Source organism: Dromiciops gliroides, chromosome 4, assembly GCF_019393635.1.
Source record: "Dromiciops gliroides isolate mDroGli1 chromosome 4, mDroGli1.pri, whole genome shotgun sequence".
NCBI classification, from domain to species: Eukaryota; Metazoa; Chordata; class Mammalia; order Microbiotheria; family Microbiotheriidae; genus Dromiciops; species Dromiciops gliroides.
In genome coordinates, this window is record NC_057864.1 from 225,455,975 (window position 1) to 225,471,126 (window position 15,152).

At 39.2% G+C, this 15,152-nt stretch overlaps 1 protein-coding gene across 1 annotated transcript in view; it reads left to right on the plus strand.

Moving 5' to 3' along the window:
* Positions 1-15,152, plus strand: part of DNAH9 (dynein axonemal heavy chain 9) — a 455,137-nt gene that overhangs the window by 195,442 nt on the left and 244,543 nt on the right. Inside the window, exons 31-32 of the mRNA XM_044002519.1 lie at positions 3,315-3,602; positions 12,740-12,950. Coding sequence (XP_043858454.1) covers positions 3,315-3,602; positions 12,740-12,950 — 499 coding nt within the window. The remainder of the gene's footprint in view (positions 1-3,314; positions 3,603-12,739; positions 12,951-15,152) is intronic.

Below are 15,152 nucleotides of genomic sequence, written 5' to 3' on the forward strand. Positions count from 1 at the left end.
TATATATATATATATATATAGCAAAACTAGTACTAGGCCCTCTGTCTTATTTAACTTACCCTGTGAATCCTAATGATATTGCTAACTCAGTCACCTTTTTCTCTTAATAACTGTGCCTATATTTCCAGGTTTATACTCAGCTCTGCACTTTGTATAAGGAATGAATTCTATTTCATTAAAGATCCATTTTCCCCCTGTAGAATTATGCTCAGTTTTGCTGGTTATTTGTGACTACAAGTCACTATCTTTTTCCTTTTAGAATATTTTATTCTATACTCTCTGTTCCTTTTTCCAAGGAGAGTAAGGTTCAAGCATTGCCTGCCATCCCCACCCCCATTTTTTCCTAAACCTCTTCATTGCATTCCTCTTTTATGTGAGAAAAATTTCCCCATTCTACTTCTCCCTTTATCCTTTTCCCATTGCACCCATGTTTATCACCCCTTCATTTTTTGAGATCATTCCAACATGATCAACTCTTATTTATGTATTTTATTTTTATTTATTTTGTTAAACATTTTCCAGATACATTTTAATATGATTCTGGATGCAGCAGTCCCCTGGGATGATTCCACATCTGCTTTGTATCATAGGATCAAGTTACCCAATTAGGCCTAATGGATCCACTACAAATTATGAGGCCTATTTCAACTGGGCTCTCAAGACTATATAGTTTTCCTTTTATCTCCCCTTTTGTCCCTCAAAGAAGCTGATACAAACTCCAGCCCCATCCCCTAACCCCTTTATGGAAATCTCTTCCTTTCTTCTCACCAGAGAACTTCACCTCCTATTTTATTGAGAAAATAGAGACTATCCATTGTGAGGTCCCTCTGTTCCCCTATATTCCATACCTCAAAACTGCCTCTACATAAAACCATTCTTTTATCCTTTGATCTAGCTCTGAGTGAGGTGCTCCTTCTGTCTTTGCCAAAACTGAACTCTCAGCTACTACCCTTGATCCCATGTCCTCCTGTCTTCCCTGGGAACTTGTACTTGGGACATTCCCACCTCACTCTCCTCTTAGTTTCAGTCTCTTTTTTGTTTTGTTTTTTTGCGGGACAATGAGGGTTAAGTGACTTGCCCAAGGTCACACAGCTAGTAAGTGTCAAGCGTCTGAGGTCAGATTTGAACTCAGGTCCTCCTGAATACAAGGCCAGTGCTTTATCCACTGCACCACCTAGCTACCCCAGTTTTTGTCTCTTTATACCTACTGGCTTCATCTGTGCTGCCTACAAACAATGCCCAGATCTTCCCAGTCCTTAAAAAAATTCTCCAATTGGTCCTATAATCCCCTCAGGTTTTCTCTTCTCCCTCTGCAACTAGATTCCCAGAACCCATTTACACTCATTTCCATTTCCTCAACTACTCACTGCTCAATATCTTACAATTTGTCTTCTGACCCCAAAACTCAATTGAAACTTCTCTCTCCATGGTTATCATTTTTCTCTTTATTCTTAAATCCAACAGCCTTTTCTCATTCCTTCTCACTCTTGATCCTTCTACCTTTTGACATGGTTGGCAGCTCCTTCCTCCTGGATGCTTTCTTTTCCATGACACTATTCTCTCTTCTCCTGGCTCTCCAACCTGTTTGACCATTCCTTTTAAGTCTCCTGGCTTCATCATCCTACTACCTTCTACTACCTCTCTCTGTACTACTCCTCTCCTTCCACCAACAGTGCACTATCCCTTTTTTTTAATGGATTGATCAATTGATTTTATTCTTTAATCACCTCTAGAGGAAAAACTGAATACAGACTGAAACATACTATTTTTCATTCTGTGGGGACCAATTTTTAACTGGGGAGTGTTAGCTAAGTGGCTTGCCACAATATTGGGGCAAGGAAGGAAACAGACAGCCTCCCTCAAAACAGAGCAGGATTTAACTAACAAGAATGAACTTAAAAAAAAACAACACAAACAGGATCAGTAGGATCAAGGGAAAGGAAATAAAATGGGGAAAGGGAAATTATACAACCTGAACACCACCACCACCACCCAGGAATCAGCTGAGAACACACAACAGCGTCCTGTCACCTTCCAACTTCAAGCTAGAATGGCAAAAAAAACCTCCCTTCTTCCCAGCAGACCCCAGGCAGACCACACACAGCCCCCAGCCAATTGGCTAGCTGCTCTGACAGTCACATGACTGCCCTCACTGGGCTTCCAATCATTATAATTTTGCCAGGCCCAAGTAGGTGTCAGTGCGTGGTGATGACGTGAGGTGCCAGCACCATGGTGACAGCTACAACCAGTGGGTGGAGCACCGTGCTGTTTGCGGAGCCCCAGAAGCCAGTGCACACACTGAGGGTTTTTTTTAAATTCTAGCCAAAAGATGGGGTCATAAAAACCTCAAATAACAATTAATTATTTGCAATTCAAATTTACTTCGACAAAATGACTAATGTGGAAATGTTTTATGTGATTATATATGTATAACCTATATCAGATTGCTTACCATTTCAGGGAGGATAGAGGGGAGAGATAGAATTTGGTACTCAAAATTTTAAAAAGAAGAAAAAGAAACATTCAAAGTATCTACTCTTGGCTTTTCCCTCTGGGCAGTTTCTGCCCCCTGCCTCATAGAGCTTGTCCCATGATTCCCTTTTTTCCACTATGCCTCATTCTCAGAATAATGCCAATTACTGCAGGTGTTAGAGAAGACACTACACCATGGTAGGGCATTTCTCCCATAATATCCATGATTAACTACATGAAAGCTCAGATTTTCAGAGTATCTCACCCTCAGAGGCATTCTGAACTTCATTGCTCTCTAGAACATATTATTCCATTCCCCCATGAATTTTCTGGTGGGTACAGAAAAGTCTTTTGTTATTTGAATTTTCTTTACTTTGTATTTGAAGACCTTTTTCCTGACTGCTTTTAGAATTTTGTTGTTTCTGAATTGAATTGATCAATTTAATCACTAAGTGTTTTGAAATGTTCAGTCTTTGGTTTGTTTGCCTATTTGTTTGAGGTGGAGAGGTGACGTGTGAATTCTTTCAATTGCCATTCCATATTCTATGTTTAGAAGTTTGGGGTCTAGTATAGTGCCATTTTAATTTAGCTCTAGTGTATGTATGATTGTCATCTCTCCATTAAACCCCATTCTTCTGGAACATGTAATATATTCATTGAAAGCCTGTCCCTCGGTGTTTCTACTATAAACCAAACTGAGTCGGTTTTTACCACCATCACCACCCCTCTTGCCATTTCCTCCCTGGCAGGACTCCACTGAGACCCTTTCACAAAGATCTATGCTACCAGGTATCACATTAATTCCAACACCTATGAGTAACCCTGTGTTTTCATCTCCATAGGATCATTATGACTGGGGTCTGCGAGCTATCAAGTCTGTGCTTGTGGTAGCTGGATCTCTGAAGAGAGGAGACCCTGACCGACCTGAGGACCAAGTCCTAATGCGTTCCCTCCGAGACTTCAACATCCCCAAGATCACAACCGATGACATGCCTGTGTTTATGGGCCTGATTGGAGACCTCTTTCCTGCCCTTGACATTCCCAGAAAGAGAGACCTTGACTTTGAAGGTTTTGTAAAACAGGCAGTTTTAGAGCTAAAACTTCAGGCTGAGGACAACTTTGTGCTCAAAGTGAGTGGCATTACTCTCCCTTCATAATTTCAGAATTCATAAATTCTGTCCCAGAATTTATCTTTTACTCAAATGTTTCTTTTGCTCATGAATTTTTATTGGTTTTGTATTCCAAGGGTGAGTTGATACACAAATATTTGATTAATGATAAAGATTTGAGAAAAGTCACCTCTTCTTTGTAGAGGTGGGGAGGTATGGGGCTAGAATATCCCATTTCCAGTCAGATGTAGATGACATATTGTTTGGTTTTGCCAGACTACTTTTTCATTTTTATTCTGTTATAAGGGTAGTGTTTTTTTTAAGGAGGGAGGAAATATTTGCAAATGAAGGTGCTATAAAAATATTTCAATAAAGAAAATAAAGGATATTAGGCACTGTTTGAAATATATCTTTAAGAGATTTTTTACATAAAATAAGGTTCAAAATTTATAGTAGCACATGATTCTAAAGGCTAGAAAGAGCCCAATCCCCTCATTTTACAGAAGAAATTGGAGTCTGGAAGGAAGAGTGATTGTTTTAATGTTACATGGCTTATAAATAGAGGAACTGGGTCTTAGCCCCATTAAATAATGACCTACTCCTTCATTCTATCTCAGCGACACAAAGGCATGGTGACATACTAGAATTTTCTATTACCCACTAAGTGTTGCACTTCCCTAATTAGGATCTCTGACATTTCCCTGTCTGACCATAGCCTCCCATCATGCTTCTCCATATGTTTTGCAATCCTATTGTTATTCTTCACTCTCCTCTTTCTCAGGCAGATGTCACTTTCCTCCTTGTCCAGTACCAACCCAAAAGTTAGTTATTTCAACTAACTCTGAAATCCCTTTCCTTATTGTCCTATCACCACTCATTTCTTGCCAAATCTTAATCAAAATATGGCTTACCCCTAACACCCACTTTCTTAGGCTCACAACTGTAAGACACTTGGATACATTACAAATTCAAGGTATCCAACCTTGCTTTATGCAGTAAGTCAGAATTTTTATTTCTCCCTAAATGATTACCTATCTCACTACCTACAAAAGCTATTTGAAACTTTCTCTTACCTCATCAAACTTTCCAGATCTCCCCTTCACCCTCTCTCTTAGCTGAGAACTTTGCTTCTTACTTTCCTAAGAAAATTAAAGCCATTAGAATTGAGCTCTTTCTTCTCCCTTTATCATTATTTCAAAACCACTTCACATCATTTCTCACTCCCTCCTCATCCTCTTCACTAGACTCTGACAAAGAGGTGACTTGTCCTATGACCAAGGCCAACCCTTCTACAAATATTCTTGATCCTATTTCCTGCTGTCTTCTCTAGCAGATTGAAACCTCAGTAACCTTTCAGAAACTTAAAATAACTTTCAGAAACTTGTGATAGCCTTTGAATATTTAACTTCTCTCTTCCTTACTGCCTTAAAACATGCTTAAGTCTTCGCCATTCTTAAAAATCTTTATCAAACCCTACCATCCAATCGAGCTACAGTCCTGGATCTCTTCTTTTTCTAAACCAAACTACTTGAAAAAGCTTTCTATAGTCACTGCTTCCACTTTCCTTGTTTTTGTTGTTGTTTAGTCATTTCAGTCATGTCAGAGTCTTCATGACCCCATTGGGGTTTTCTTGGCTTAGATACTGGAAAGGTTTGCTATTTCCTTCTCCAGCTCATTTTACAGATGAGTAAACTGAGGCAAATGGGTTGAGTCACTTGCCTAGGGTCACACAGCTAGTGTCTGAGGCCAGATTTGAACTCACAAAAATGAATCTTCCCTGACACCAATCCTGGCACTCTATCAACTGCACCATCTAGCTGCCCTTTTTTCTCCTTATCTCAACTGAACTCTTCTTTCCAAAGTTGTCAATTCTGATGGTCTTTTCTCAATCCTTCTTCAAAACTTGTGGTTCTTCTCAAGTTATCAGCTGCATTTGACCTGTTGACAATTCTCTTTTCTTAAATTATTTCTCTTCTTTGGAGTTTCATAACACTATTCTCTCTTGGTTCAATCCCTGGTTGTCTAACTTCTCCTCAATCTGTTTTGCTTAGTTATCACCAATAACATAATTCTTGATTAGGGGTGTTTCCCTGAGGTTCTGTTCTGGGCCCTCATCTCCTCTCTATCTACACTATTTCTCTGGGTAACCTTATTGATTTAACTGCTGATTATCTTTACAATTGACTCACAAAGTAACATAGATACATACACACATATGTTTATATGAATATATAGAAATATATGTATATAGACATGCACACAATAAACTCACATATTATATATATACATATTATATAAATCTATGTATACATGTATATACAGCCCTAGATACAACTCAAACTCAACATATCCAAAATTAAACACATTATCTTTTCCCCAAAACCTTCCCCATTTCTGTAGAAGGCACCACTATCCTTCCAGTCTCCCAGGTTCATATCTTTGGCTTTATCCTAGACTTCTCACTCCCCTTCACCTCATATAGTCAATCTTGCTTTCTCTGTTTTCACATTTCTCCAAACACACAGCTAATTAGCTACTGTCTTAGTTCAGACCCCCATCACCACTTACCTAGGGTGTTGCAACAGTCTCTTCATTATTCCCATTGCCTCAGTCTCACCACTTAAGTCCATCTTACACACTGTTGCCAAAGACATTTTCCTTAAGTACATAATTTAGCTTGTGATTCTCTTGTTCTATCAATTATGGGCTTCTTGTTGCTTTGAAGATCAAATAGAAGCTCTGCTGTCTAGTTTTTAAAGCCCTTCATAACCTGGTACAAACCTTTCTGTGGAGTCTGAAGTAAACCATGCTTTTAAAGTACATCTATTAAAATGAGAGAAACAGTATATATGTGCAGCAAAAATATGAAATGAATAAAAATATAAAGTAGTAATGTAAAAAGGGCAGCTAGGTTGTACAGTGGACTAAATGCTGGCCTGGAGTCAGGTGGACCTGAATTCAAATTTGGCTTCAGACACTTAATTGTTGTGTGACCCTGGGCAAGTCATTTAACCCTGTTTGCCTTAGTTCCTCATCTGTAAAATGAATTGGGGAAGTAAATGGCAAACCACTCCAATATCTTCACCAAGAAAACTCCAAATGGAGTTACAAAAAGTCAGAAATGACTGAAATGACTTAACAACAGCTGAATAAAAAGTAGTTTGGGATGGAAGGCATTAGCATTGGAAAGGCTTCATGAAGAAGATGGTACTTGAGCTGTATCTTAAAGGAAGAGAGATATAAGGTAAAGGTGAGGAAAAGGTGTATTCCAGGTAGAAAGTATGGCCAGTGCAAAGGCAAAATGAAGGAAGTCAGAGTGTCATGCATGAAGAAAAGAGTGAAGGCCAGTTTAGCTGGATTGATGATTGTAGGAAGAATAACATACCATGGTCAGACCTACCCTTTGGGAAAGTCACTTTGGCACCTGAGAGGAGGGTAAATTGGAGTAGGGAGATATTGCAGGCAAGGAAACCCACCAGAAGATTTTTACAATAGTATAGGCATGAGGTGATAAGTACCTGTACCATGGTGTTGGCCATGTGAGTGAAGAGAAGAGGTAGTTTGAAAGTAGAAACAACCAGAATTGGCAAGAGTTGAATACATGTAATGAACATAAGTGAGAAGTTTAAGATGACACTATGTTACAAGCCAAGGTAAATGATAGGATGTTAGTGTCCTCGATGGTCATAGGAAAGCTGGGAAGAGGAAGGGAAGGCTTAGTGAGAGAAGACATGGTGGGTAGGAGATAGCTGCAGGACATCCAGTTTAAGATGCCCAAGTGTTAGTTGAAGCTTAATGACTGTAGCTTTTTTTTGGTGAGGCAGTTGGGGTTAAATGACTTGCCCAGGGTCACACAGCTAGTAAGTATTAAGTGTCTGCGGCCAAAATTGAACTCAGGTCCTCCTGACTTCAGGGCCGGTGCTCTATCCACTGCACCACCTAGCTGCCCCATGACTGTAGCTTAGAAGAGAAACTAGGGATGGATATATAGTTCATCTGTATAAAAATGATCATTAAACCCACAGGAGCTAATATTAACCAACTGAGATAGTATACAATAAGGAGAAAAGTGAGAGACCCATTCAAGACAACTTCAGTCAGTGGGCTTCATGTTGGACCAGCAAAGCAGCCTGAGAAGGGAGCATTCAAAGAGATAGGAGGAGAACAAGGAGATCTGTGTCAGGAACATCCAGAGGAGAGAAAGTAGTCAGGATGAGGTGAACAACATTGCCAAAGCCTGCAGAGAGGTCAAAGAGGATCAGGATTGAGAAAGGGACATTAGATTTAACAGCTATTAGATCACTGGGAACTTTAGAGAGGGCAGTTTAAGTTGAATTTAGTCAGAAGACATATTAAAGTTTAAAAGAGAGGAAGTATAGATATCTTTCTCAAGTTTAACCATGAGAGTGGGGAGTATAGTAGGAATAATTTACTGGAAAAGTCAGGAAGGGATGGGATCAAAAGTGCATATAAATAGTTTGGTTTTGGAAAGGAAAAGGATCACCTCTTCATTTATGACTGGAGTTAAAAAAAAAGATAAGGGGAGATGTCTGAATGATGTGATATGATAAGGAACAGAAAAGGGGAGCTCTTGACAAATGGTCTGTTTGGGGGGTTTTTTTGTTGTTGTTTTCTTTTAGTGAAGTCTGAGCTAAAGTTCACAAGCTAAAATGCTGGGGGAGGGGCAGCCAGGTGGCACAGTGGATAGAGCACCGGCCCTGGAGTCAGGAGTACCTGAGTTCAGATCCGGTCTCAGACACTTAACACTTGCTAGCTGTGTGACCCTGGGCAAGTCACTTGACCCCAATTGTCTCACTAAAAAAAAAAAATGCTGGGGGAAAGGTGTAAAATGGGAGGTTCAAGAAAAAACAAGAATTTCAGACCAGCCATTATAGAGTGTGGGAGAGCAAATTAATTAGAAAGGAATAGAATGTTTGCCTTGCTGCATTGAGGACCCAGTTGAGAACAGGTAACATAAATTTGTAGTGGATAAGTACAGCTTTATGATTTCCTCCAGATCCATTCAGCAGCACATAAGGCAAGTGGTATAAGTAATCCAGGGTTAGAGTTAGCAAAGACAAGAGGCAAGGGATTGGCAAGTAGAGAGAAGTATAGAGATGAATTAGTTCACTAAGGGGTTGAGATACAGGTTATCCTAGAATTGACATTGCTTGGTTTGTATAATACTGATATGAATTCAAAAGGGTGACAGACTGTCTTCTACCTCAAATTCATGCCAAGGTCTTCAGTTCTGCACCTAGAACCTTGGCAATAAATTTATTCAGGGGTGATAAATCTCTAGGAGGTCTGGCTACCTGAACTCATTTGTGACAAATCCTAACTATGATGATGTAGGGTTTTGTTAGCTCAAATATCCTAGTTTTATACTTCCTAACTTTATTCTTATATCTGGAGAGCTTTCACATTTTGAGGACCAAAACTTTTTGTTTGTTTTTTTTTTTGTTTTTGCAGGGCAATGAGGGTTAAGTGACTTGCCAGGAGTCACACAGCTATTAAGTGTCAAGTGCCTGTGTCAGGATTTGAACTCAGGTCCTCCTAAATCCAGGGCCAGTGCTTTATCCACTGTGCCACTTAGCTGCCCCTGGCCCAAATCTTTTTGCATATTGACTACATTTTCTTGACCAGAGAGCATTCTGACTGATTATTAGATGACAAGTAGTAAATGGAGCCCTTGTACAGAAAAGGTCACTACTTGCCATCTCTATCTAATCAGCAGCCCACTGGGCAACAGGACCACAGCCTGGACAGCATGAGTTTCTTGACGTCATCCCTGTCCCTCAACACTAGAACTAGGCCTTCCCCACTTCCACCATAAGGAAATAATCAGTTTAACATTGGAACGGGCCCTGGTGCTGTGCTTCCTAGCATATGATCAGAGGGTGAATAATCAGGCACACTTCAACACTATATAACCAGTCAGGCATCACACTCAAGCCTTATCTTATCTAGCCATTAGTCTCTGCCTCTGACTGTCATGCCAATTGTTGCTAGAACTAGAGCACAAAGAACGTCACTATCTTGTCATCTTCTCTGCTGCCCATGCCCATCCTCTTTCCCCCACTTCCACCTCTTACTCAAAGAGTGACGGTCAAATCTGTAGTACCATCACTGATGAAAAGGGCGTGACAATCTACTGTCCTATGGTATTACTCAGAATCCTTTGATTCAGAGTCATGGCTTCCTAGACCACAGCTTCCTTTTTAGATTCTTCTCCTTAGGCCCTCATACCCATCCATGCCAGCCCTACTTCTTCCATATCCCTATCCCAGTCTACCTTCCCTTTACAATGGGCCCTCTAGAACCTTGTTCTATTGTTAACAAATTTTGCAACTGGCCTTGGGGGTAGAGCTATACTTTATTTAGTTATGACCTCTTTTTTCATAGTTTTTACTTGTAGTCACAGAAAACATTTTTCTTTAGAAGACACTGCATGCCTGGTCACCATATCCAGTACTTCCAGTACTGTATTATCTTCAGAGAGAGAGCAAGAGAGAGAGAGAGAGAGAAAGAGAGAGAGAGAGAGAGAGAGAGAGAGAGAGAGAGAGAGAGAAAGCATAAATATGCTTCTTTCTTCTCATACATAGCCGTCTCTACCATCAACTCTAATCATCATATCTTTCTTTGAGATTAACTCCATGAACATAACCCTCTCTAGATTCTTGTGGCTGTTTTCTCTAGGTTCCCAAGTCATTTTCCTTCTTTTCTTAAGGATTTCAACATCTGACTCAAATTCTTCCCAAAAACTGCACTTAGACTTGGGGATTTCAATGGACATGTGGTTCATTAACCTTTTCAACACCCATGATTCACACCTTCACTCTAACAGCCACATACAGAGATAATCACATGAAACTCCTATTCCAGCTCCACAATTCAAAGCTCTATAATTTTTCTATCTGATCATAATTTCAAATCCTTCTATTCCTCCCTATTCCTCACCTCTCATAAACTTGTTCTTCATTATTTTCATAACTTCCAATCACTCTGCCCCTCAGTTTTCCCAGGCCATCATCACTGCTCTGACTTTACTTTCCTTACTTTAAAATCTTGATGCCATGGTTAACCAATTTAACTTTATACCATCTTCTCACTGAATCCTGTATCTCATCACCCTATCTCCAGTTAAATCTATATAAACTTTAATCCTTGATTATTCCCACCATCTGTCTTCTCTATTCTTGCTCAGCTTCTGGTGGAAGTCATGCAAACATATTGACTGAGTCCTCTACAAATTTATGTTGTCAATGTCAACTGAGTCTCCACTGCCATACACCAGTCTTTCTACTCTCCTCTATTCCCAGAACAATCTCTTGCCCTTCCTATATTATCTGTACAAGCTTTCTCTTCTAAGTCACCTATATCATCTTTCCTCGCTTTCAGCAGAGTTCCTCACCTCATATTTCACTATTAAAAAAAAAAATTGAAGCCATCAATTGGAGAGCTGCCTTTTCTCCTTAGTTTCACACCTAAAATCATCTCAACATCATACCTCATTCCCTCTTACTTTATTCTAGTCTCAGAAGAAGAGGAGGTCTTTATTCTTACTTAAATCCACTTTTCTAAATTTGCCTTTAATTTCATCATCTCTTGTCTCCTCTGGAGAAAAATTTCCCCTTCAGTAATCTCTTCTTTGTACCTAATTTTAAACCTTTCCTTATCTACTAACTTCTTCATTTCTGTCTACAAACATGCCAAGATCTTCCTCAGTCTTTAAAAATAAAAACAACAAAACTTTCACTTAACCATCCTCTCAAATTATACCATATTTCACCTCCCTTTCAGAATCAAATTTAGGAAAATTTATCAATACTTATTGACTCCACTTCTCACCTTCCATTCACTTCTCAACCCCTTGCAATCTGACTTTTGCCCTGACCATTCCACACAGATTGCTGTATCCAAAGTCACCAAAGATCTTGTCATTGCTAAATCTAATGGTCTTTTTTTAGTCTTCACTGTTCTTGATTTCTCTGTCACATCTGACACTATTGACCACTCTGTTGTGCTGGATAGTTTCTCTGCCCTGAGTTTCATGACATTGATCTGTTTGGTTTTCTTCTTAACTAACTGAATCTTCTCAACCTTCTTTCCTAGAGCATTATCTGTGTCCTATCCATCTATGATTATACTCCCAAATACTTTCCTGTGCCCTCTCCTTTCCTCTTCTCTCCTCTTCTTTTACAGCTTTCATTCACTTTTATGGATTCAACTATCATCTCTATGCAGAAATCCCAAATTTTTATATATAACCTTCATCTCTTTACTGAGCTTTAGTGTCAAAATGGCATCTAGTGTCTCATAGATAACTCACATTCAGTGCATCCAAAACTACCATTCTTCATATCATCTACGGTCATAAACTCAGAACCTTTCTTGACTCATCATTTTCAATTATTATATCTAATCAGTTAATGTATCATTGACTTTATCTCTGAATCATCTCTCCCATCCATATCCTTAAACACCATAACTACCCTAGGTCCAGTCGTCATCACTTCTCACCTAAACAATTGCAAGAGCTTCCTCACTGGTCTCTTCCTGCCTTGGTCTCTTCCACCTCAAATCCATCCTACACACAGCTGCCAAATTGGCATTCCTAAAACACAAGTTTAACTATGCTCAGAAAGTTTCAATGCCTTATATCTAACATTCCATCTCCTGCTTCCAAGACTTTGCACAGGACTCCTAGTACTTAAGATGCTTTTCCTTCTCATTTTCCCCCTCTCCAAATCATGACTTCCCTCAAGGCTTAGCTCAAGTGCCATCTCCTTCTAAAGGTGTCTACTGATTCCCCCAGTTTTTAATGTCCCTTTGTAATTTTTTGTGTATGTATGTGTGTATATATATGCATATATTTGTGTATTTATACATACAAATATGTATATAATATGTGTATGTCTGTGTGTAAATAGATAAATAGATATCTTGGACTTTCATATTTCTGAAATTGTTGCATTCCCTTCTATCCACCCCTCCCACCAGAATATTACCTCCTTGAGGGGAGGATATTCTCCTTTTTGTATTTATATCTCTAGCACCTAGAACAGTGTTGCACACAAAGTAGACTTAATAAATGCTTGTTGACTGCTTGATTGCTTGACTGATAGACTGATTACCTGGGCCAAATGTTCTTTCAGGTGGTACAGCTAGAAGAGCTCTTGGCTGTGCGACACTCTGTTTTTGTTGTGGGGAATGCTGGTACAGGCAAGTCCCAGGTACTGAGATCTTTGCATAAGACATACCAGAACATGAAACGGCGACCAGTCTGGACTGACCTCAACCCTAAAGCTGTGACTAATGATGAATTGTTTGGCATCATCAACCCAGCCACAAGAGAATGGAAGGATGGTAAGAAACCCCTTGAGATCAGAGAGAAAGCAATGTACTTACTTTAAACAGAATGATTTTATGACTCAGCCACTTCGAGACTGCATTAATTCCCTTTACATACTCTAGAGTTAGGAATATTGGCATGAATTACAGAAAAGAAAAACACTAGACAGACCTGATAGAGTTGAAAAGAGGCTTGTAGAAGGGGAGAGAAGCCATTATGATTGGGAAGGGAACTTTCAACAAATTGTATTTGTTTCTTTAAGCTGTAATATATTTATTCTTTCTCCCCTTCTGTATAATCTTAAACCTTCAAAATGAGTGGAAGAGGAAATTGGAGAAGATAAAGAAAGCATAAGAGGCAGTTGCCCTATTACTTTAGTCATACCATGTCAACTGAGAATCTGTAGCAGGTAGTGGTGGGACTTAAACGTGCTATTGAATGCTGGAAAAGTTAGTGGTATTGAAGAGGGCTATAATCCAAGTGATGTCAAACTCAAATAGAAAAGTATCTTTGCAGAACACAATATGTTGACTTAGAAAACCCCAAATTAACATTATATATGTTGCATTATGTCTATATTTATCTTTATCTTATTTAACATATTTTAATCTGGTTCTGCAGCACTTGGAAGTTTTGAGGCCACAGGAATTATAGTCCATCTTCTTATCATCCCCACAGACCAGAAGTTTGTTAACAACTGGGAAGGCTCAAAATTGACATAAAATGAATTCCCACATACTGAGAGGTGCTGAAAACTTCCACATACAAGAAGTCTAAAAGAGAGACTTCCTGGAATTTTATTCATATTTATCTCAATTATCTCACTGAGGACAGAGGAAAAATAATTGTTAGTCATGTGGAGAAGTTCTTCCCCAAACCAGATTTTACAAGAAAAAAAATGAAGGGTGTTTATCATGAAAGTATATATGAGCAACTTTTGTGTTTGACTTTCTCAGCATTTGTCAATCACTCCCACTAGTTTCTAATAATAGCTAGCATTTATATAGCGATTTTAGATTTGAAAGTGTTTTGTCTTATTAGCTACCTTATTTAGTCATCACAACTATCATGTGAGATAGGTACTGTTATTATCCCTATGTTATAGATGAGGACCTGAAACTGACAGAGGGTGAGCTACTTACCCAAGGTCCCACAGCTAGTAAGTATCTGATGCAGGAGGACCTGATGCAGATCTTCCTGACTCTGAGTCTAGCACTTTATCCACTGGACCATTTAGCTACTTCTTTCTTTTCTTTAATCAAAATGATTGAATTTAATGAAGATGTTTTCAAGGACTGATACATGTTTCCCTCTATGAAGAATGAAATATCTCAAGGTGTTTCTCGTGATCCCATCTCAGCATCACAAATTTTATTGGAAACTAATGTACCTATGTAATATAGAAAGTCAATATTATATGTCTGATGTTAGAAAGGGGCAGTATGGCATAGTCCATAGATAGCTGGTCTCAGAGTCAGGAAGACCTGCGATTCAGGTCCTGCTTCTGACACAGACTGGCTGTGTGACCCTGGGCAAATAATATAACCTTTCAGTGTTGCCAAGTAACTTTTTTTTCCTTTTTTCTTCTTTTTTTGGGGGGGGCGGGGCAATGAGGGTTAAGTGACTTGCCCAGGGTCACACAGCTAGTAAGTGTCAAGTGTCCAATTTGGATTTGAACTCAGGTCCTCCTGAATCCAGGGCCATGCTTTATCCACTGTGCCACCTAGCTGCCCCACCAAGTAACTTTCTAAGACTATTAGATGAAAAAAAGGTTCAAATCTTCACTAATAGAGAATCTTTCTTACTGGGAGCTCTCATGCCAGTGAATTCACATATCCAGTTTTTTTTTTAAATAGAAAGGAGGCACAAAGTATTGGCATCTTGTCCACTTTCATGTGGCAAATCCTAGATAAAATATCAACATTGCAGAAGAGGGGTGAGTATATGTGGTATGTACACACATTTTCCTTTGCTCCCCCCAAAATATAGCTTTACACACACACACACACACACACACACACACACACTTTATACCGAGAGGTTCTGAAATCTACAACCTTGAAAATAGTATAACAGAGAGAATTCCTGGAGCTTTATTCATATTTATCTCAATCTTCCAACTGAGGACAGAGAAAACCATTGCTAGTCATTTGGAAAGGTTCATGAGTGCACAGACACACACACACACACACACACACACACACACACACACAAAG